The sequence below is a fragment of the Protomyctophum parallelum genome, assembly GCF_964188405.1.
Source record: "Protomyctophum parallelum genome assembly, chromosome: 6".
NCBI classification, from domain to species: Eukaryota; Metazoa; Chordata; class Actinopteri; order Myctophiformes; family Myctophidae; genus Protomyctophum; species Protomyctophum parallelum.
In genome coordinates this window covers 40,404,029-40,427,832 of record NC_139701.1, presented here as the reverse complement: position 1 = coordinate 40,427,832, position 23,804 = coordinate 40,404,029, and the positions used below count along the sequence as shown (strand labels likewise).

Here is a 23,804-nt window from a genome sequence, read left to right as displayed (position 1 = left end):
AGAGAGAGAGGAGAGGGAGAGGGAGGGAGAGGGAGAGGGAGAGGGAGAGGGAGAGGGAGAGGGAGAGGGAGAGGGGGAGGGAGGGAGAGAGGGAGAGGGAGAGGGAGGGAGGAGGGAGGGAGGGAGGGAGGGAGGGAGGGAGGGAGGGAGGGAGGGAGGGAGGAGAGGGAGAGAGAGAGAGGGGGAGGGGAGGGAGAGGGAGAGGGAGGGGAGAGAGGGGGGAGAGGGAGAGAGAGGGAGGGAGAGAGAGAGAGAGAGAGAGAGAGAGAGAGGGGGGGAGGGAGAGGGGGAGGGAGAGAGGGGGGAGAGAGAGGGAGAGAGGGAGAGAGAGAGACAGAGAGAGAGAGGGGGGGGGGGGGGAGAGAAATAGACAGCGACAGCAAAAGAGTTAGGGGGGCGGGGGGGGGGGGGGGAGTGGAGAAAGGTTATAAGGTCACTGCCATGTGCCGCTTCATTCTAGCAAACACTGAAACTATTAATTATTTTCTTAGCGATTATCCATCCATTACCCTTTAAAATTAATTGAATAATTGTTTTGTTATATATATTACTGGCGCTTAAGGGCGATAAGTGGGCGAGGTCAAGGTGCACGCATCCGCCTGGGTGACGGCAGACTGCTGGGCAAGAGCTGGCGCTTTGGCACGGGGGGGGTCAGATCAACATATGGAATGAATTCTGTACTGGCCATATATGGAGCGTGTCTTGAGTGTACAGCAGTGGCGTATCCAGGAATTACGTTTTGGACAGGCAAGATATGTGTAAATTGTCGTCTCCCCGCGCACAGTCGTAGCACTAAAGGTTTTCAAAGAGATATACCTGCCAGACAGTAGGATACAACGGGCTGAAAGGCCTGCATTTACATTCCAATGGGTGATTGAGGGTCGCGCTCTACCGCAAAGGCCAATCAGCTGTCCATTTTAATAGTTCTCAGGTCTTGTTTTTGTCCTCTTCTTTTTCTTCTCATTGTATGGATGAACCATTGCATGGTTCGATGAGGTCAGGTTTGATGAGGTTGTTTTTGAATAGCCAAAGTACGGCTAAAATCTAAAATGACACAGATGCTTTCCTGGTGTTAATGGGTCATGTGGTTAAGAGAGCTGTGGGAGAAAGAGATGACATGGTTTTGTTTCCTCTGGAATCAGACTCCAGGTCAGGAGGGTGAGGTGAGGTGAGGTGGTGACGGCCAGCAGGCTGACCCACATTGTGCCCTGAGTTGACCCACATGCAGTACAGTACCTGACCCACATTGTGCCCTGAGTTGACCCACATGCAGTACAGTACCTGACCCACATTGTGCCCTGAGTTGACCCATATGCAGTACAGTACCTGACCCACATTGTGCCCTGAGTTGACCCACATGCAGTACAGTACCTGACCCACATTGTGCCCTGAGTTGACCCACATGCAGTACAGTACCTGACCCACATTGTGCCCTGAGTTGACCCATATGCAGTACAGTACCTGACCCACATTGTGCCCTGAGTTGACCCACATGCAGTACAGTACCTGACCCACATTGTGCCCTGAGTTGACCCATATGCAGTACAGTACCTGACCCACATTGTGCCCTGGCTCCATGCCAGAGGTAGGCCTATAGTACATGTCTGAAGGACTGCAGAGAGGGAGCTAAACTGGGCCAGCATGTGTCAGGAGATAGGGGTCGTTGCCATGTTGGCTTGTGGTGGACATTTTCTGTCAAAATTCAATTCCAAAATGAGTGTTACCAGAAACACAAAGAGCTAGCCCTGAATGGACAGAACAAATGGAACCAAATGGACCCGTCATTTATTTTGTATTATGTCTGAATATGGTTCTGGAAGTTTCCAATAACCTGAGCTTACCTGATATCTACTGTACGCTTTAGACCAGAATTAACCCATTGATCTCTGAGTCTGAAGTCATCTGGCTTCCACCTCAACAACAGAGCTTCAATCCTTTCTGCTGTCTGAAGGAAAAGTGTTTATTCTGTGGATATTCAAAACCAGCACAATCTACAGTGTGGCAGTGAATTATTGATTTAGTGTATATGCAAGGAATGCTTCATCATCATACACGCACGCACGCACGCACGCACGTCGCACGCACGCACGCACGCGCACACACACACACACACACACACACACACACACACACACACACACACACAGTGCCTTACTACTATACATGGTATTATGTTTCCTGACATGCTGAGCACATGCTGTGAGGGAGGGAGTGATTTGAACACCTTGTGTTATTAGAAGACGACATGTAGGACAACATGTAGTGTGTCAGTCAGCGACTGCAGTGGTTCTCATAGAGCTGAGAGATGAGAGAGAGTTCATCGGTCCACGCTGGTGATGATGAAGGAGCCTCTTTAAGCCATTTTGGACTGAGGTCGATAAAACAGTTTTCTGAAACACCCCATGTTTCTATGTCACAATGGCGCTCAGCCTTTTTCATGTCAAGGACCCCCAGAATTATCTCTATTGGGCCACGGACCCCCATCTCAAAATATGTTGTTCCAGGGACCCCCAGAAGCCAGTATTTCTGTCTGTCTGTCTGTCTGTCTGTCTGTCTGTCCTGAGGACACTCTGAACCATGTCCTCCTGTCTGTCTGTCCTGAGGACACTCTGAACCATGTCCTCCTGTCTGTCTGTCCTGAGGACACTCTGAACCATGTCCTCCTGTGTGTCTGTCTGTCCTGAGGACACTCTGAACCATGTCCTCCTGTGTGTCTGTCTGTCCTGAGGACACTCTGAACCATGTCCTCCTGTCTGTGTGTCTGTCCTGGGGACACTCTGAGTCTCTGAACCATGTCCTCCTGTCTGTGTGTCTGTCCTGAGGACACTCTGAACCATGTCCTCCTGTGTGTCTGTCTGTCCTGGGGACACTCTGAACCATGTCCTCCTGTGTGTCTGTCTGTCCTGAGGACACTCTGAACCATGTCCTCCTGTGTGTCTGTCTGTCCTGAGGACACTCTGAACCTTGTCCTCCTGTGTGTCTGTCTGTCCTGAGGACACTCTGAACCATGTCCTCCTGTCTGTGTGTCTGTCCTGGGGACACTCTGAACCATGTCCTCCTGTGTGTATGTGTGTGTGTCTGTCCTGGGGACACTCTGAACCATGTCCTTCTGTGTGTCTGTCCTGGGGACACTCTGAACCATGTCCTCCTGTGTGTATGTGTGTGTGTGTGTGTGTGTGTGTGTGTGTGTCTCCTGTCCTCTGTCTTCAGGACGTCTCCGTTCAGGTGGAACACGGGCACCAAGGAGCGCATGCTCATCAAGGTGACGGACCGCGAGCCCTCCTTCCTGTCCCACCAGGGCAACAACGGCTACTCCCCCACGGCCCCCCCCACCCCCTCCACGGGGGGCACGGCCCCCCGCGCCCGCCGCGCCTCTGGCGGGTAAGGCAGCGGTTCCCAAACTATGGGGGGGGGGGGGGGGGGGGGGGGGCAGGGGAGGGGCAGGGGTCCCAGGAAGAAGGGCGCAAGTGCTGACATTTTTTACCACCGCGCTAATAGAACGGGAATAGATTGTATACACGCGTTGTGATCACAGTGCGGCGCTACGAGCTTGTAGAACTGCTATTTTTGTAAAAATCTTGAAAATGTGTCGCGCGAATCTTTTCAATATGTATTCTTTCACAGAGAACATTTTTGAGTGGTGCGACCACTCCCTTACGGAGCTACGTGTGTGGCTGGATGGCTGGGTGCGTCTGAGCACGAAAACAGCATGGTTGTTTTTCACCACCTGTGCGAAACCTAACACACACACAAACACACACACGCACATATTAACTGTATATATGGTGAATTCGGGTGTGCCTGTACAGTACAGTGACAGTACAGTACAGTAGGCTACAGTAGACTAGGGTACAGTAGAGGGACCCCCCACACGGTAACTCTTGTCATTTCTCAACCGTTTCGGACGCTCCCACATGGAGTTGCATATTTATCCTTCTGGGGGGTCCCTGCTGGTACAAAACATCGTTAGATGGAGTCGGTGGCTGTACGTATGTAGTATGTAGTTGTACATATCATTTTGGGGGTCCTTGGCATGACGAGGTTTGAGAACCACTGACAGAAAACTGTCAGGATTTAGGAAGACATTTAGAAAACTCTGGTCATCGTGTCTTACCGACCCTAATCGTGTCCTTAATTATGTGACACTCATTGAAAACGTACTCTTCTGGTGACTGATATTTTCCTTCTAATTCACGAGGGGACGGGATTTTTCAATTACTATTCTTCATTTTAAATATCTAATGTTAGAAAATGAAAGGGGGGGAAAAAAGCAATTACAATGTGGGCCCCGTCATGTCACCAGAACAGAGATGAGTTTGCTCATCAGTCTAATATGGTTAACATTAAGTTGAATGGGTTTATGTTTATACAAGGAAGGGGCATGTTCAACCACTGACATGGCTTTTTCAGAAAACTGTCATTTTCAAACAGACCTTTTTTTAGAATCTGATCTCAGGTCAGAATGGGTGAACTAACGGTGACTTAAATGTGGTGACAGGAACCAGCAGCCCGTGTGCGAGCTGGACGGCTCCGTCATCTACGCCGAGCGGCGCCACTCGCCCTTCCTGAAGAGGGCGGAGCTCGGGGGGGGCACGCACCTCCGGCGCTCCTCCACGGACTCCTCCTCCCAGCCGCCGTCGCCGCGCTACGCCTACGAGCCCCCGCTGTACGAGGAGCCCCCGTCGGAGTACCAGCCCCCCCCCATCTACGAGGAGCCTCCCACCGACATGCACCTGCTGGTACGGCCGCAATGGCGCCGTTGATTTGGGGCGCCACATTTTGATCTTATAGTTTAACCCATTTTGGTGCTAGCATTATGTTACGCTTTAGCTATTGAAAAATAGCAGATCTACAAGCTCATAGCGCGCCACCGAGTGGCGCGCTACAAGCTTGTAGGGTCTGCTATTTTTGAAAAACCGAAGAACGACTGACATAGAAACATAGCTTTTTCAGAAAACTGTCAGGATGTAGAAGACATTTTTAGAATCTGATCTCAGGTCAGAATGGGTTAAGTCTTTGGAATAAAACTGTTTTAGTGTTAGTCTAGTTTTAGTTGACTAAATATCATGCGATTTTACTAGTCGACTAAATGTACAGTTGTTTTTTTGTCGACAAAAATGCAGTTTGCAGGCCTTGATGGTGTCATAATGGCATATTTCACACTTGGTTAGCGCGACGCGTTGTGCGCTTGAATTATGAACTCTGAACTGAAGAAGTTCATTTTTTTATTTGTGAACCTTGAACTGAACTAGTTGATGTACCATGTGAACGTCCCCAACACTGTTAACACTGCCCTGTGCCTCCTCCTCCTCCTCCTCCTCCTCCACAGGGCAAGTCCCCAGGTCGTAAGCCCTCCATCCCCCTCTACCACTCCCCCAAACAGAGCCAGTCTCCCTACGGACAGCTGGTCCTGACCCGACAGAAGTGTCCTGAGAAGACCCAGACTCTGGAGTACAGTCCTGCAGGTCAGTCAGTGTGCTGGACGGTAGAACGCCCTTCAAGCTCCGGACATTTTTACTTAAAAGCATAGTATGTAACTTTACCCTGTGTTTTACATAGAACAGTTTAGAGTTTAGAGGCATTTTAGTAGTCTCACGTGGCCAGACTGTTGCCTCCAGTCATTTTCCTGATGGAGGGGAAAGGAACTGGTTGGAATAACGTGTTCCTTCCACGCGCTACGTCCAACCAGGGAAACTCCCCCCTGTCAGGTGTAAAGGAGCAACCTGGACACTCAGGCATGAAGGAAGCATGAGTTCAAGTCCGTTGCTCTCCTCTTGTCCCCCATATATGGGGACTAGGTTGGCGGAGGGTGTGTAGAGCCCAACAAAAAACAAGGCTGCATTTATTTTTCATATTACAAGATACATTCATTGAAATCCTCTTGCATATCCCACTTTTCCCACTTTTTATAGAACTTATCCTCTTGTAGTCTAAGTATGAATGTTAGTTTTTCCATAACATACAGTTCCTCAGTAATGACCATCCACTGTTCTTTCGTGCCTCCAGTCATTTTCAAATGCTTCCGCCGTACAGTCTGGAGAACGGAAGCTCTGATCACGAGCAAGCGAAAAAGCGGAAGTGGAGCCTCCACTTCCGTTTCGTCTTTACAGTCACGCAAATTTATCCTAATATAAATGGAAATCTTCTAGCATATACAGTATAGCTTGCTGCTGAGCAGAAATGGATATTAAGAAGTTAAACGTAAAGATATCTTATAATATAAAACGGAAATGGCAGCTTCCTTACTCTGATTCCTGGAGTAACTACAGTAGTTCCAGACTATAGCTTTTGGAGATTGTGGAATAACGTGAGACTAGGCATTTAGCAGACACTCTTAATTCAGAGCATTTTACAGTAAGCAAGTACAGTAAGCATTTATTATTTTTGTTATGTAAAATACCTTGCAGTACCTTTTCTTTGGTACTGTGAGTATGTTGATGCCAGTACTTATGTGTATCGTGTAAGTACAATACAAAAGTAGGCCTTTTACTTATATAACTATGTTTACTTACAGGGATATGTCGCTAAAACACATCTGAGGTCTACTCTGGCTTCTGTGTGCACCACACATTCAATATGAACATGCCCCTTCCTTGTATAAACATAAACCCATTCAACTTAAAAACCTCCATGTTAACCATATTAGACTCATTGAGCAAACTCATCTCTGTTCTGGTGACATGACGGGGCCGACATTGTAATTGCTTTTTTCCCCCCCTTTCATTTTCTAACATTAGATATTTAAAATGAAGAATAGTAATTGAAAAATCCCGTCCCCTCGTGAATTAGAAGGAAAATATCAGTCACCAGAAGAGTACGTTTTCAATGAGTGTCACATAATTAATCCATTTAGACCTGAGTTAAAAACATTCACTTTGAAAGAATATATATTCAAAGATTTGCGACACATTTTTTACGATTTTTCAAAAACAGCAGACCTACAAGCTCGTAGCGCGCCACTCGGTGGCGCGCTATGAGCTTGTAGATCTGCTATTTTTCAATAGCTAAAGCATAGCATAATGCTTGAAACACCAACAGGGGTTCCCGCCCAGAACGGGTTAACGGTTCCACAGGCTTATATATACTATATTATAGTGGGTGTCTGATCGAATTAATGTCAAATACATTGAATCAAGCAACTTAAAATTCGGGTTGCACACAAAAGCCCAGAGTAGACGTAAAAATGACCGCAGGGAGTGTTTTTAAAGTCAAATAGCACGCTTTTAGAGATTGCTGTTCTGCTACATTATTAGATTATTGTTAAACAATTATGCATCACTTAATTAGTTAATTTGCCAAGTCTACACGATTAGAGAATGTAGAATAATTGTTATTTTGATCAACGTTTGCCTGTTATCTCTCCTATATCAATACAGCATGAACACAATATTATAATAGCAGCCACCGCTGCCCCTAACACACTAGTACTTGCTTCATACTGTAGATAACACACTAGTACTTGCTTCATACTGTAGATAACACACTAGTACTTGCTTCATACTGTAGATAACACACTAGTACTTGCTTCATACTGTAGATAACACACTAGTACTTGCTTCATACTGTAGATAACACACTAGTACTTGCTTCATACTGTAGATAACACACTAGTACTTGTTACTTCCAGGTAAGGAGTACGTCAAGCAGCTGGTCTACGTGGAGCAGTCGTCCTCCAGCCCGCGCTTCAAGACGGCGGACCGGCTGCTGCGCTACGGCACGACCACGGCCGCGGCCGCGGCGGGGGGCTACGGGGGCTCGTACGGCGGCTCCTACACCCTGCAGCACAGCCAGTCCCTGATCCGAGACCCCCGCCTGCTGCTGGACTACGGCGGGGAGGGGGGCGAGGGGGGCCAGAGGCTGCTCTACGAGGTCTGTGTACCCCGCTGCCGAACCTCTGGGAACCCCTTTTGGTGTTTTAAACATTATGTTATGCTTTAGCTATTGAAAAATAGCAGATCTACCAGCTCGTAGCGCGCCACCGAGTGGCGCGCTACGAGCTGGTAGGTCTGCTATTTTTGAGAAAATCGTGAAAATGTGGCGCAAATCCTGACAGAAAACTGTCAGGATTTTAGAAGACATTTTATAAATGTGCTGGTTGGTGCCTTGCATGGCTTCCGCTGCAATCGGTGTATGAATGTGTGTGTGAATGGGTGAATGTAATGCACAATCTATATGTAAAGCGCCTTGGTTAAAGGCTCTATATAGATTTACCATTTAAAGCATATATTGAATTGCTGTGGAATTCAATTGTTGCAAAACATGCTGTGCAAACAAACCTCTTCCCCTTGGCCTTATCCTTTTCTCTACCAGGACTCCATGTCCTGGACGTCGACCACGCAGCAGCGCTCCCTCTCCTCGTCGGCTGGCGGCGGTGGGGGGGGAGGGCCCATGATGGGGAGCTTCTCCCCCGAGGGGAACCGCAAGCGGAAGAGCCGCAAGCCGTCGCTGCCCCCGGAGCTGGGCCGCTGTGGGGCCGGGGGAGGGGACGGCGGCGAGCAGCGGGAGATGGGCAGCAGCGGCACGCTGCCCGAGGCCATGCTGGCACAGGCCCGGCTGGCCTGGGAGGCACAGCAGGTAGTAATGACCCCACATCACTGTGTCCGTGGCAAAGTAATGACCCCACATCACTGTGTCCGTGGCAAAGTAATGACCCCACATCACTGTGTCCGTGGCAAAGTAATGACCCCACATCACTGTGTCCGTGGCAAAGTAATGACCCCACATCACTGTGTCCGTGGCAAAGGCCTTTTTCAATCCACGTTACGTTTTACACACCTTTATAGAGCGTCGCAGTTCCGCCCCCTTTCATGACGACGCCAGGCCCAGGAAATGAATCCCAATGCAGTTTTCCCCATAGACATTTCAAAACGTATTTATTTAAAACCCATTCTGACCAGATCTACAAGCTCATAGCGCGCCACCGAGTGGCGCGCTATGAGCTTGTAGATCTGCTATTTTTCAATAGCTAAAGCACAACATAGTGCTAACACCAAAATGGGTTCCCGTTCAGAATGGGTTAAGCGTCGTACGAAGCCAACTCTTGTCGTGACAAATCATGACAACACACACAATATTTTGGACCAAACAAATAATTACAAAGAAGAAAACCAACAAAAAAAGTGTTGTAACCTGCCGTTTTTTTCCTACTTTCTAATTCTTTGTTTGGCCTGAAAATTTGTGTTTGTTGTCATGATTTGTCACGACAAGAGTTGGCTTTGTCCGCGGCGTAAACGTCTTTTAATAAATACTTTCTGAAAAGCCTATGAGGAAAATGAACCCGGATTTATTTTCCCGGTCCCTCGAGGGGGCGGGACTGCGATGCTCTATAATGTTCTCATTTTGATCATAAGACCCGATTACTGAATGTCAAGTCTCCAGGTTGTCTTCAGAATATGTATGACACTGTATGACTAGTACTACGTTCTCTCAAGTGTTTTATTTTCAAGTACCCTTTTAACTCTGAAGGTCATTACACACTGGCGAATTAGCGACGCGATGCGAATAAGCGATCTGAACATGCGAAATATTGCATGTTGCAGTTCGCCTGCGAATCTCTGCAAAATACGACACCAGAGCGAACAAATAAAAGCGAAAACGGTCGCATTTTCGCACATTCGCACATTCGCCACTGATGTGGAAGCTTGCATGGACTTCAATTGTTTTTTTTTAAATGCGAATTATTCGCACGAATATATCGCGTCGCTAATTCGCCAGTGTGTAATGACCTTGAGAGTGTACAGATGGGTCCATTTGATTTCATTTGTACAATGTAGATCAGCTATTTCCGCTATTTTTAATTTCAGTATATTTATTTCAGTAATTCCTCAATTTCTTTGTATATTTGAGTCTTTTGTCATATCTGCCCTGTGCATTTCTATTTATTCAGAGGCAAACAGAAATGTATTTTGTCCTGCATAAAAAAAAAAATCGTCAATCACAATTATTAGTGCGCCAAATTAATCTTCAACGTTAATGGTCAAACATAGCGGTGACGTCCTTGTCGCTCCGTCCCGTCAGGTGATGAAGCAGCGCAGCAGCTGGGACTCGGGCCAGGGGGGCGGCGGCTCCAAGGACGGCTACGAGAGCGACGGCGCCGTGCCCCTCCCCCTGCCGGGCCCCGTGGTCAGGGCCTTCAGCGAGGACGAGGCCCTGCACGCCGCCCAGAGCCTGCTGGACGGAGGAGGACACCACCACTGGAAACGCTCCACCTTCGACCGCCTGGGCTTCCCCCAGGCCCTGCTGGAGAAGAGCCTGTCTGTGCAGACCAACCTGGCCTCCCCGGAGCCCTACCTCCACCCCTCACAGGTACAATTCATGCATTTAGCAGACGCTCTTAATCCAGAGCAACTTACATTAAGCAGTAACAAAAAGCATGGCATACATCACTATAAAAGTAGTTGTCATGAAACATGCGTAAGCTAAGAACGTAACAGTGGAGTATCTATGTAAACTATACATAGTATACTATATTATATATTATACATGTGTACTATAAAGTGCTATGACTACATAAAATGCAATTCTAGTGCTGTCTACGTAACATGCTATAAGTTTGTCTAAAAATACTACCTAAGTCTACATAAAGTGCTATATTTAAAATACTATCTAAGTCTACATAAAGTGCTATATTTAAAATACTACCTAAGTCTACATAAAGTGCTATATTTAAAATACTACCTAAGTCTACATAAAGTGCTATATTTAAAATACTATCTAAGTCTACATAAAGTGCTATATTTAAAATACTACCTAAGTCTACATAAAGTGCTATATTTAAAATACTACCTAAGTCTACATAAAGTGCTATATTTAAAATACTATCTAAGTCTACATAAAGTGCTATATTTAAAATACTACCTAAGTCTACATAAAGTGCTATCTAAGGGCTGCACTTGCGCATGCACATACGTACATACAGTATACATACAGTGCATATTAGCAGCAGGCCCTGGTGCAGGCTGTTTGGGCCCCCAAATAGCCTCCCCATTTATCAGTACAAGTGGTAAGGCTGTGTCCATCTTTATGATTAATATTGTCTTTCACCTGCATGCGACGTCACCTCACAGTCAAAGTGTGCATAGCTGTTGTTTGCTTAGTGTTGTGTTGCCACCTTCACTCCATCTTGTTTGTGTGTACAGTATGATGCCCTCTCCTTTTGAGAGTGTCTGGGGCTCTTTTAACTCGTAAATATAGTTACGTCTTGTTTTGAATGTTCAAAACGCATCTTTAGCGGCGACCGCAGTGCCAAAACTTCACAGCAACACCGGAGCAATATAAGGCTCTGAGCAAACACTACATCCAGATATAAGGCTCTGAGCAAACACTACATCCAGATATAAGGCTCTGAGCAAACACTACATCCAGATACAAGGCTCTGAGCAAACACTACATCCAGATATAAGGCTCTGAGCAAACACTACACCCAGATATAAGGCTCTGAGCAAACACTACATCCAGATATAAGGCTCTGAGCAAACACTACATCCAGATATAAGGCTTTGAGCAAACACTACATCCAGATATAAGGCTCTGAGCAAACACTACATCCAGATATAAGGCTCTGAGCAAACACTACATCCAGATATAAGGCTCTGAGCAAACACTACATCCAGATATAAGGCTCTGAGCAAACACTACATCCAGCCAGTAGCTCTTATGTTTCCGCCGAGCACAGTGACGGGCCCTTCACAATGAAGTGTCTCCACTATACTCACAATGATTTAGCGCTGATTATTATTGCCAGGAAATGTAGTCTTAGCCGCGGTAACTCAACAGCGTGTATGTTTGTGGGAGAGGGAGCCCAAGAGAGAGACAGAGACAGAGAGAGAGAGAGAGAGAGAGAGAGGGCGAGCCACTGAGAAACCCTGTCACGTCCCAGGCCCTGGGGGACTTCCAGGGGGTTGGCATCACCCGACCTGAGGGAGGGGGGTGGATCAGGTCAGGGAGGTAGTGGGGGGCCGGGTTCTTGAGGGCCTTGGAGGTGGTGATTAGTATTTAAATCTATTCTGTGCTCAGCCTGGAGCCAGTGGGAGGTCACAGAGGACCGGTGTGAGGTGGTCCCTGGATGGATGGATGGAAGACTGTCAGGATGTAGAAGACATTTTTAGGAACTTGTACCACTGCAACTACACGGGCAGAGTCAAAGGGAGCTGCCAAGCCAAGCAGATAGTGGAGGTATTGAGCACACAGTGGGTGGAGAAGAGAGCTCAAATGTTCACAGGAGCAGGCTGTTCCTGTGTCTCCACTGATTACAGGACACTTCTGTCCAGGACTTTATACTCACTGGGATAAAGAATACAAGATAACATTTCACAGGAGCAAAAGTACTTGGTTTAGGTTCCAGCAGCAATGGAATGGATGGATGGATGAATGAATGAATGAATGAATGGATGGATGGATGGATGGATGGACGGACGAACGGATGGATGTCCCTGAGGGGAAATTCAGATATCCCGTAACTCGTACAGGCACTCAGCAAGGTTAAATAAACACATCACAAAAAGATTAAAGCTGATAGAATAAGCATGAAAGGCTTTAAAAAGGTGTCACTGGGAATAATAATAATCCTTTGTTATAAATAACAAAGAGTATAAAAGCATTAGTCCAGTTCATAGGCCTGGCAGCTGGCCGTGGAGTTAAAGAGCCTAAACGCTGTCGGGACAAAAGTGTTCTCAAACCGTTCATTCTTGCAATAATGACAAAGAAGCAATAGAAACGATAGTAAGATAATAACTGGCTGCACACAGCTAGACTGGACGCTCACATGGCTCGCAGTGTGACTCCACGTTAGCAGAGCCTGCTGTGCTGTGAGAGAGACTCCCAATGCCTGCAGCCATGTCATGTGTGAAGGTGACAGACAGACAGACCACTGTGAAGCTTGATATCAGGTCCAATAACCCATTTTGACCTGGGATCAGATTCTAAAAACGTCTTCTACATCCTGACAGTTTTCTGAAAAAGCTATGTTTCTATGTCAGTGGTTCTTCGATTTTTCAAAAACAGTAGACCTACAAGCGCCACTCGGTGGCGCGCTACGAGCTTGTAGATCTGCTATTTTTCAATAGCTAAAGCATAACATAATGCTAACACCAAAAGGGGTTCCCGCCCCCAAAATGGGATAAGCTGGCTTCTTGGCATGATGATTGATCCTTGCTTGTTTGCTGGTGGCTGACTAGATAAGATGAGTGTTTGAACAAGTGTTGGAACATCTCTCCCTCTTGTCTCTTATCTGAGTTCATCAGAGGAAATGGAAAAGTGCTAAGCAATGCCAAAACTGTTCTCAGCGCTATTCTGCAGCTATACACACTTGCGCACACACGCATGCACACACATTCATATTATTAATTATCTTCTTTCATAAAGAGCTAACCACAGGCATTTCCACTTTGACTACAAAACCCTGCTTTTGTCTTCATCTCCTCTCTCTCTCTCTCTCTCTCTCTCTCTCTCTCTCTCTCTCTTCAATTTCAATTCAATTCAAAGGAGCTTTATTGGCATGAGAAAACGTACGTTTACATTGCCAAAGCAGAAGTGGAACAAGACAATCAAAACAGAACAATGTATTTACAAATAAATAAAGGTGTAAACAGAGCTGTGTTATATTAGCACTTTGGGTAATACTATCTTTTTTTTTTTTTTTTTTTTTTGCGGCTTACGCCTTTTATTGATTTTTTTGAAGGGACAGACAGTAGGCTGACAGGAAACGGGAGAGAGATGGGGGGATGACATGCAGTAAAGGCCGTGTCGGGTCCGGGAGTCGAACCCGCGGCACACTGCGACTGGATTACCAGTCCGGTGCCCAGACCGTTACGCTACGGCCTGGGCCTGGGGGGGGGGGGGGGGGGGGGGTAATACTATCTTGTGTAACTATAAAAAGCATCTCTCTCTCTCTCTCTCTCCCAGTCAGAGGACCTGGGTGCGTGCGCCCAGTTCGAGGCCAGCAGGAACGCCCGCAACATGATGCCCAGTGCCAGCTGCGGCGTCTTCCCAGAGTTCACCCTGAGGAAGCCCTCGTCGGAGACGGACATCGAGAACTGGGCGTCCAAACACTTCAACAAACACACGCAGGTACACAGGACGTGCCCACCAGGTCCACCTGCACACACCTCGCTCTCCCACAGGCCTGCTTTAGGGCCTGTGAGCCCAGGAGGAGTGCTTTGCAGATCATCTTCAATGCCACCATTGAATCATTAATCGTAAAAAAAGAAATTGTGTCTTATTGCCCTTGACGTTATTGACGTAGTAAATGTATCAATCCCCCACTACCGTTGACGTTATTGACGTAATTGTTTTATTCCCTATAATCTTTGTAGTAACTTTTAGCAAGTTTGGCTATAACAGCCGATGTCCTCTACCTCAAACCGGACGAAATCCTCGCGTCTTTATTTGCATAGCTACCCCACAGGACAGGAAAAACACAGACAACGGACATACTGTATTATTGGCTAATCAATAGCACGGGAGATTACACTGAAGTATAAAAAATAGGTTTATTCAAGAATCAAATGAATTTACAAAATAGTGAAAAGATAGGAGACAGAGGAGAACAGACTCCTCGGTCAGCCTACAAAAAGTAACAAGCACAACTCCCTATTCTTGCTATCTAGTTGAGTAAGAGATAAAGGTTAAAGGCGCGCAAGGAATCATCTTCTGCCTGGACAAAGAAGCATTCATACTTTTAACACCTCGGTTTTCAAAAGCGTCATGTTTAGAGTTACGCCCCCGTCCCGGGCACGAGCGAACGCGTCCGTGGACACGCATCTGTCCAGCGTGAACGCGTAAAGGGTTCTTTAAGTTCATTTCTGACCAAGGTCAACTGCGTGAACGCGTAAAGGCTTTCTTCAGTTTGTTTCTGGGTTACTACAGTTCTTATTACTCGACTCTGCTGCTGTAGGAGAAACATAATATACAGCGACTGCAATAATGTAATGAATGCATACAAACAACACTGTTTCATGAGTATAATACATGTGGGGTCACTAAGAACACATCATTTAAAACAGCATTACAGTAACACAAACATAGGTGAAAGTGATGCGTTTCATGTCACACGAGCATACTGAGAGCATATCCTCGTTACTGAGACGCTCGGGGGTGGAGATCTTTGGGGCCACATTGGAGCGTCACTGGTTCGCCACTCAGGACAGTTATCTGTACTCTCTGTTAAAGCCATTCAAACTGAGAAAGCATCCGTCATGTCAGATTGTAACGTTGGCTGTTCAAAAACAGCAGATGTACACTAAGCTCTCAGATCATGTACGAGCAGTCCAGTGCTCCAAATAGTCTCCTGAAGTGGCCAGGAGGTATTCTATGTCTTCTGACCTCTCTCTCTCTCTCTCTCTCTCTCTCTCTCTCTCTCTCTCAGGGTCTGTTCAGGAGGAAGGTGTCCATGTCTTCTGACCTCTCTCTCTCTCTCTCTCTCTCTCTCTCTCTCTCTCTCTCTCTCTCAGGGTCTGTTCAGGAGGAAGGTGTCCATGTCTTCTGACCTCTCCCTCTCTCTCTCTCTCTCTCTCTCTCTCTCTCTCTCTCTCTCTCTCAGGGTCTGTTCAGGAGGAAGGTGTCCATGTCTTCTGACCTCTCTCTCTCTCTCTCTCTCTCTCTCTCTCTCTCTCTCTCTCTCTCTCTCTCTCTCTCTCTCTCTCTCTCTCTCCCAGGGTCTGTTCAGGAGGAAGGTGTCCATCGCCAACATGCTGACCTCTCTCTCTCTCTCTCTCTCTCTCTCTCTCTCTCTCTCTCTCTCTCTCTCTCTCCCAGGGTCTGTTCAGGAGGAAGGTGTCCATTGCCAACATGCTGGCGTGGAGCAGCGAGCCCATCAAGAAGCCCATGATCGTGACGTCGGACCGTAACGTGAAGCGGGAGGCCGTGGAGGTCTTCAAGCTCATCCAGACCTACATGGGGGACCGCCGGTCCAAGGCTGACCCGGTCCACGTGGCCCTGGAGGTCTGTGGAAGAACTAAACTACTGTCCAACTACTGTCCAACTACTGTCCAACTACTGTGGTCCTACAGTGTCCTGACAGTGTAGCCTGGGCACTATTTCATTTAGGGTATATGATCCTGTCGGGAGCGGATGATATCGTTACGTCATGTTGTAGTATCGTTTTGTAGTCGACAGGCAGGAAACTTCCTTTTCCCTCAAACCGATTTTTCTCAATAAAAGCTACAGGCTACGAGAGCTTTTATTGAGAGGGAAAAGGAAGTTGCCGCCGCCTGTTGTTCCTGCCTGTCGACTACAAAACAATACTACAACATGACGTAACAATATCATCCTGATGACTACAAAACAATACTACAACATGACGTAACGATATCATCCTGATGACTACAAAACAATACTACAACATGACGTAACGATATCATCCTGATGACTACAAAACAATACTACAACATGACGTAACGATATCATCCTGATGACTACAAAACAATACTACAACATGACGTAACGATATCATCCTGATGACTACAAAACAATACTACAACATGACGTAACGATATCATCCTGATGACTACAAAACAATACTACAACATGACGTAACGATATCATCCTGATGACTACAAAACAATACTACAACATGACGTAACGATATCATCCTGATGACTACAAAACAAGACTACAACATGACGTAACGATATCATCCTGATGACTACAAAACAATACTACAACATGACGTAACGATATCATCCTGATGACTACAAAACAATACTACAACATGACGTAACGATATCATCCTGATGACTACAAAACAATACTACAACATGACGTAACAATATCATCCTGATGACTAAAAAACAATACTACAACATGACGTAACGATATCATCCTGATGACTACAAAACAATACTACAACATGACGTAACGATATCATCCTGATGACTACAAAACAATACTACAACATGACGTAACGATATCATCCTGATGACTACAAAACAATACTACAACATGACGTAACGATATCATCCGCTCCCGACAGGATCATACGGACTTTTGAAACAGAGACCAGGCTTTCCTCCGAGGTGGTGGAAAGCCTGGTGAGGCGAGGTTACTGAGAGTGTACACATGGAACAAAATGGACGCATACTGGTCACCCCTGAGCTTAGTTTGTGGGACAGCGGGAGACCCAAGTCTCCCTGAAAAACATACTGACCATTAATGCTGTTTGGTGTTCATTGTTTGTTAGAATATAGAGAGGGGGTTGTGGGGGAATCTTAATTTATTTTATTACTATTAGTTACTATTATTTTATATTCTGATACTGCAGTTGGTTTCGACCTTTTTCTTTTTTAGCTCTGGAGCAATAGCATAATTTTGGAACAATCCTCAATGACCACCCCACCGAAAAGAACTGATCTACAAGCTCTTTTGAGCTTCAGGATCTATTGTCGGTGCACAGCACAGTATCAATATGTCCTTAGTTAAAACATGGCACCATCAAATGTTTCTTAGATTTGATGGACATCATTTATTTATCCAATCCAAACTTATTCATCTAAATCTAAACTTTATTTATAGAGCACATTTAAAACAACAAAGTTGACCAAAGTGCTGTACAATTAGGCAAAGCAGTGATAAAACATAATACAATACAGTAATAAAAACATAATACAATAAAATCAAACACTCATTAATCACAGTTTAAAAAGCCAGGGAATAAAAATGAGTTTTAAAAACCGGTTTAAACATTTAAACATATTTTGATACATGTAGCACCACTAGCAGTATATACGTGGACTTTTTGATACATGTAGCACCACTTAACGCTGTAACACCACTGAGGAACGGTGTGAAAGTGTTACGAGTGAGTACGGATGAGGACCCAAATGCAGGCGACAGTAGGCAGAGCAATAAACTTAGAAGGATTTATTAAAACAAACTGAGGTTCTTCCATAAACAGGGCAAAGAAGGCAGGACAAAAACACAGAAACCATACAGGAACTCACACCACAGGGAACTACGAACCAACAAGAACATAATGCAAACACAGGACTTAAATACACACAGGGCACAGGTGGAACCAAAATACAATCAACATTAGGATAGGCTGGGGGACTAAAAGGACACAGGTGGAAACACTGACAAATCACAAGGCAGGATAGACAAGGTAACTAACAGTAACTAGGAAGACAGGAACACTAGGCACAATACTACAAAATAAGAAACACAAAACCAAGGCAACAACAGAGTAACAGAAAACCAAAACCAAAGAGAAACAGTCAGGAACACATGAGCAAATACATACAAATACTACTACTACTAGACATGATACTGAGAATACTAGACAAGATACTACCGACAGACCCAGGCCGTAGCGTAACGGTCTGGGCACCGGACTGGTGATCCAGTCGCGGTGTGCCGCGGGTTCGACTCCCGGACCCGACACGGCCTTTACCGCATGTCATCCCCCCATCTCTCTCCCGTTTCCTGTCAGCCTACTTTCTATCCCTTAAAAAACCAATAAAGGCGTAAGCCACAAAAAAATATCTTAAAAAAAAAAAAAAAGATACTACCGACATGATTCTGCTGACATGATACTTACATGTTACTAGACATGATACTATACATGAAATTGACATGATACTCAAAGATACTCAGAAAGTGCAATTTGGTTGAAACTCTCGAGGCTAAAAACCAATTTGCTTCAGCCGCCAGTTGGTACAAAGCGCTGCCTCGGAGCTTCTAACTGGCGCTTATAAACTGACATCACCCTGTGTACTTATGTCTCATCACAGTACCATCAAAATAAGGCTGTAATGTCACTGCCTACGCTACACCCTTACACCCACAAAAGGGTGCATGTAATCATGAAGGAGGCTTTTCCCCCAGAAAGTGCTGAAACGGCACCAGTCCTGCAGCGGGCCTTGACTGAGAGGCTGGGCCGTATTTCACAGCTGACTTCACAAAGCATACAAGGACATCCTACGCATTAAACACTGACAGAGGAGGAGGAAGAGGCACTCCAGATCTAAAAGTATTAGGAAGAAGTTAAAAGTCAAGTAAAAAAGAAGCTTAAAGGTTCTTACAAAAGTATTGGGATCAAATCAAACTTAAGTACCACATTTCTTTGAAGATTTTTCAAAATTGCGATTGGGCGAATTTTGCCGATCACACCGGCCTGAGATGAATTATAAAATGGGCTTCCGGGATTGTAAATGATGGACATTAGTGGTGTCAAAAGTAATACATTCAGCAGTGTATCGCGATTCTGGTTTGCACAATTCTGCATCAATGCAGCAACGTGACGTCATCGATAATCTAACCTATATATAATTATATATAATATATTATATAATATTAAATAATATTTACCGGTAATATAATTCTAAATAAGATATGTTGTTCAGTATATTAATTGATGAAGATTTTGACATGTTTTGACCTGCAGTAATATAGAAAAGTGCGATGCCATCACAGAGTGGAGTGGGTGGGGCTTAGCGAAGGGCTAATTACAACTCTCTCTCTCTCTGCCTCTATATCTCTCTATCTCCATCTCTCTTCCCCCCCCCCCCAGGTGGCGACGCGGGGCTGGAGCATGCAGGGCGTGCGAGACGAGCTCTACATCCAGCTGTGTCGTCAGACCACGGAGAACTTCCGCTACGACAGCCTGGAGCGCGGCTGGGAGCTGATGGCGGTCTGCCTGGCCTTCTTCCCCCCCACGCCGCGCTTCCACTCCTACCTGGAGGGCTACATCTGCAGACACACGGACCCCCTTAACGACACTAAAGGTATGGACCCCCTAAACGACACTAAAGGTATTGACCCCCTAAACGATATTAAAGGTACATAATGGACCCCCTCAATGACACTAAAGTTATGGACCCCCTCAATGACACTAAAGGTACATAATGGACCCCCTCAATGACACTAAAGGTATGGACCCCCTAAACGACACTAAAGGTACATAATGGACCCCCTCAATGACACTAAAGGTATGGACCCCCTAAACGACACTAAAGGTACATAATGGACCCCCTCAATGACACTAAAGGTACATAATGGACCCCCTCAATGACACTAAAGGTATGGACCCCCTAAACGACACTAAAGGTACATAATGGACCCCCTCAATGACACTAAAGGTACATAATGGACCCCCTAAACGACACTAAAGGTACATAATGGACCCCCTTAACGACACTAAAGGTATGGACCCCCTAAACGACACTAAAGGTACATAATGGACCCCCTCAATGACACTAAAGGTACATAATGGACCCCCTTAACGACACTAAAGGTACATAATGGACCCCCTTAACGACACTAAAGGTACATAATGGACCCCCTTAACGACACTAAAGGTACATAATGGACCGCCTCAATGACACTAAAGGTACATAATGGACCCCCTTAACGACACTAAAGGTACATAATGGACCCCCTCAATGACACTAAAGGTACATAATGGACCCCCTCAATGACACTAAAGGTACATAATGGACCCCCTTAACGACACTAAAGGTACATAATGGACCCCCTTAACGACACTAAAGGTACATAATGGACCCCCTAAACGACACTAAAGGTACATAATGGACCCCCTTAACGACACTAAAGGTACATAATGGACCCCCTCAATGACACTAAAGGTACATAATGGACCCCCTTAACGACACTAAAGGTACATAATGGACCCCCTTAACGACACTAAAGGTACATAATGGACCCCCTCAATGACACTAAAGGTACATAATGGACCCCCTTAACGACACTAAAGGTACATAATGGACCCCCTTAACGACACTAAAGGTACATAATGGACCCCCTCAATGACACTAAAGGTACATAATGGACCCCCTTAACGACACTAAAGGTACATAATGGACCCCCTAAACGACACTAAAGGTATGGACCCCCTTAACGACACTAAAGGTACATAATGGACCCCCTCAATGACACTAAAGGTACATAATGGACCCCCTAAACGACACTAAAGGTACATAATGGACCCCCTTAACGACACTAAAGGTACATAATGGACCCCCTAAACGACACTAAAGGTACATAATGGACCCCCTCAATGACACTAAAGGTACATAATGGACCCCCTCAATGACACTAAAGGTACATAATGGACCCCCTCAACGACACTAAAGGTACATAATGGACCCCCTTAACGACACTAAAGGTACATAATGGACCCCCTTAACGACACTAAAGGTACATAATGGACCCCCTTAACGACACTAAAGGTACATAATGGACCCCCTAAACGACACTAAAGGTATGGACCCCCTAAACGACACTAAAGGTACATAATGGACCCCCTCAATGACACTAAAGGTACATAATGGACCCCCTCAATGACACTAAAGGTACATAATGGACCCCCTTAACGACACTAAAGGTACATAATGGACCCCCTAAACGACACTAAAGGTACATAATGGACCCCCTCAATGACACTAAAGGTACATAATGGACCCCCTCAATGACACTAAAGGTACATAATGGACCCCCTCAATGACACTAAAGGTACATAATGGACCCCCTTAACGACACTAAAGGTACATAATGGACCCCCTTAACGACACTAAAGGTACATAATGGACCCCCTAAACGACACTAAAGGTACATAATGGACCCCCTTAACGACACTAAAGGTACATAATGGACCCCCTTAACGACACTAAAGGTACATAATGGACCCCCTAAACGACACTAAAGGTACATAATGGACCCCCTCAATGACACTAAAGGTACATAATGGACCCCCTCAATGACACTAAAGGTACATAATGGACCCCCTAAACGACACTAAAGGTACATAATGGACCCCCTCAATGACACTAAAGGTACATAATGGACCCCCTTAACGACACTAAAGGTACATAATGGACCCCCTTAACGACACTAAAGGTACATAATGGACCCCCTAAACGACACTAAAGGTACATAATGGACCCCCTAAACGACACTAAAGGTACATAATGGACCCCCTCAATGACACTAAAGGTACATAATGGACCCCCTTAACGACACTAAAGGTACATAATGGACCCCCTTAACGACACTAAAGGTACATAATGGACCCCCTAAACGACACTAAAGGTACATAATGGACCCCCTAAACGACACTAAAGGTACATAATGGACCCCCTCAATGACACTAAAGGTACATAATGGACCCCCTAAACGACACTAAAGGTACATAATGGACCCCCTAAACGACACTAAAGGTACATAATGGACCCCCTCAATGACACTAAAGGTACATAATGGACATAACGTACATAACGTGACACACGCACCAGAGATGCGTGGGTCGCGGTTTTAGCCGTGGTTACCGCGGGTAACTGCACTTCGGATACTAGAGGTCCTGGTATGATTTAAAACCAGCAGTACTAGAGGTCCTGGTAGGAGATAAGACCAGCAGTACTAGAGGTCCTGGTAGGAGATAAGTCCATCAGTACTAGAGGTCCTGGTAGGAGATAAGACCATCAGTACTAGAGGTCCTAGTAGGAGATAAGACCAGCAGTACTAGAGGTCCTGGTAGGAGATAAGACCATCAGTACTAGAGGTCCTGGTAGGAGATAAGTCCATCAGTACTAGAGGTCCTGGAAGGATTTAAAACCAGCAGTACTAGAGGTCCTGGTAGGAGATAAGACCAGCAGTACTAGAGGTCCTGGTAGGAGATAAGACCAGCAGTACTAGAGGTCCTGGTAGGAGATAAGTCCATCAGTACCAGGGTTCCTGGGGGTCTCCTCCCCACCTGCTTGTGTCTGTGCAGTTTGTCACTGAGGTCATGGAGCTTGGTAAAATGAAATTGTAAATACACCATTTACCATTTCATTTTACTATCATTTATACTATAAATGATAGTAAAATGAATTTTATAGAGCACCTTTCACCCATATTTGAATACCGACGGCAGAGGAAACCATGCAAGAAGACACCAGCCTGCTCATCAAGAGCAGTTATGGTTATTGGGTTCAGTGTGTTGCTCAAGGACACTTTGACACTAACTCTGGCACTAAAAGTCCCCTGGGTGAAGTTCAGTTGCAGAGCCATCCGTCTGAAGCTCTAAAGCTTACTGTACTTACTCCTACCGTACTTGGACTCACCGTACATGTCCTGTATGATCATCATCATAACCTTTATTTCAACTCGGAGTATACCGTTGAGTGCCAAGCTCTCATTTTCAATGTAGCCGAGATACAGAACACAAAATCACCAACACGAATATACATTATTATTATACAGCAATGTTAAATAATATATGAATCAGAAGACAGAAAATACTCAAAAACTAAAAAAATATTCAAATAACTAAGACAGACAGACAGTTACAATCTTGAACAAGATGGAAGTGATCTGGCCCAGGCCGTGGCGTAACGGTCTGGGCACCTGACTGGTAATCCAGTCTCAGTGTGCCACGGGTTCGACTCCCGAGCCCGACACGGCCTTTACTGCATGTCTTCCCCCATCTCTCTCCCGTTTCCTGTCAGCCTACTGTCTGTCCCTTCAAAAAATCAATAAAAGGCGTAAGCTGCAAAAAAATATCTTAAAAAAAAAAAAAAAGATGGAAGTGATCTGAGTTTTAAGAACTTCTGGAGCTCGTTACAAGCAGATGGGAGCACAGACAGAGAACGCTGTGTGTGTGTGTGTGTGTGTGTGTGTGTGCGTGTGCGCGTGCGCGTGTGTGTGCTTGTGTGCAGTTATGCATGCATGTCTCTCTCTCTGCCTCACTGTGTGACACAGCTAATGTTTTTCAATTAACTCCAGCTACAGCTCCACCGAGGCGAGTAAAGGTGACATGTGGCCAAACTCTGGGTTTTTGGCTGACTCACTGTTTTTTCATCATGTTGGCTGTG

General features: G+C 45.7%; 1 protein-coding gene across 1 annotated transcript in view; it reads left to right on the top strand.

The window, feature by feature from the left end:
• Positions 1-23,804, top strand: part of arhgap39 (Rho GTPase activating protein 39) — a gene marked incomplete at its 3' end in the record, with an annotated part of 140,541 nt that overhangs the window by 102,383 nt on the left and 14,354 nt on the right. Inside the window, 9 exon segments of the mRNA XM_083767085.1 lie at positions 3,211-3,381; positions 4,499-4,739; positions 5,330-5,465; positions 7,628-7,869; positions 8,311-8,574; positions 10,018-10,305; positions 13,903-14,067; positions 15,754-15,939; positions 19,505-19,718. Of these exon segments, the coding sequence (XP_083623211.1) occupies positions 3,211-3,381; positions 4,499-4,739; positions 5,330-5,465; positions 7,628-7,869; positions 8,311-8,574; positions 10,018-10,305; positions 13,903-14,067; positions 15,754-15,939; positions 19,505-19,718 (1,907 nt within the window).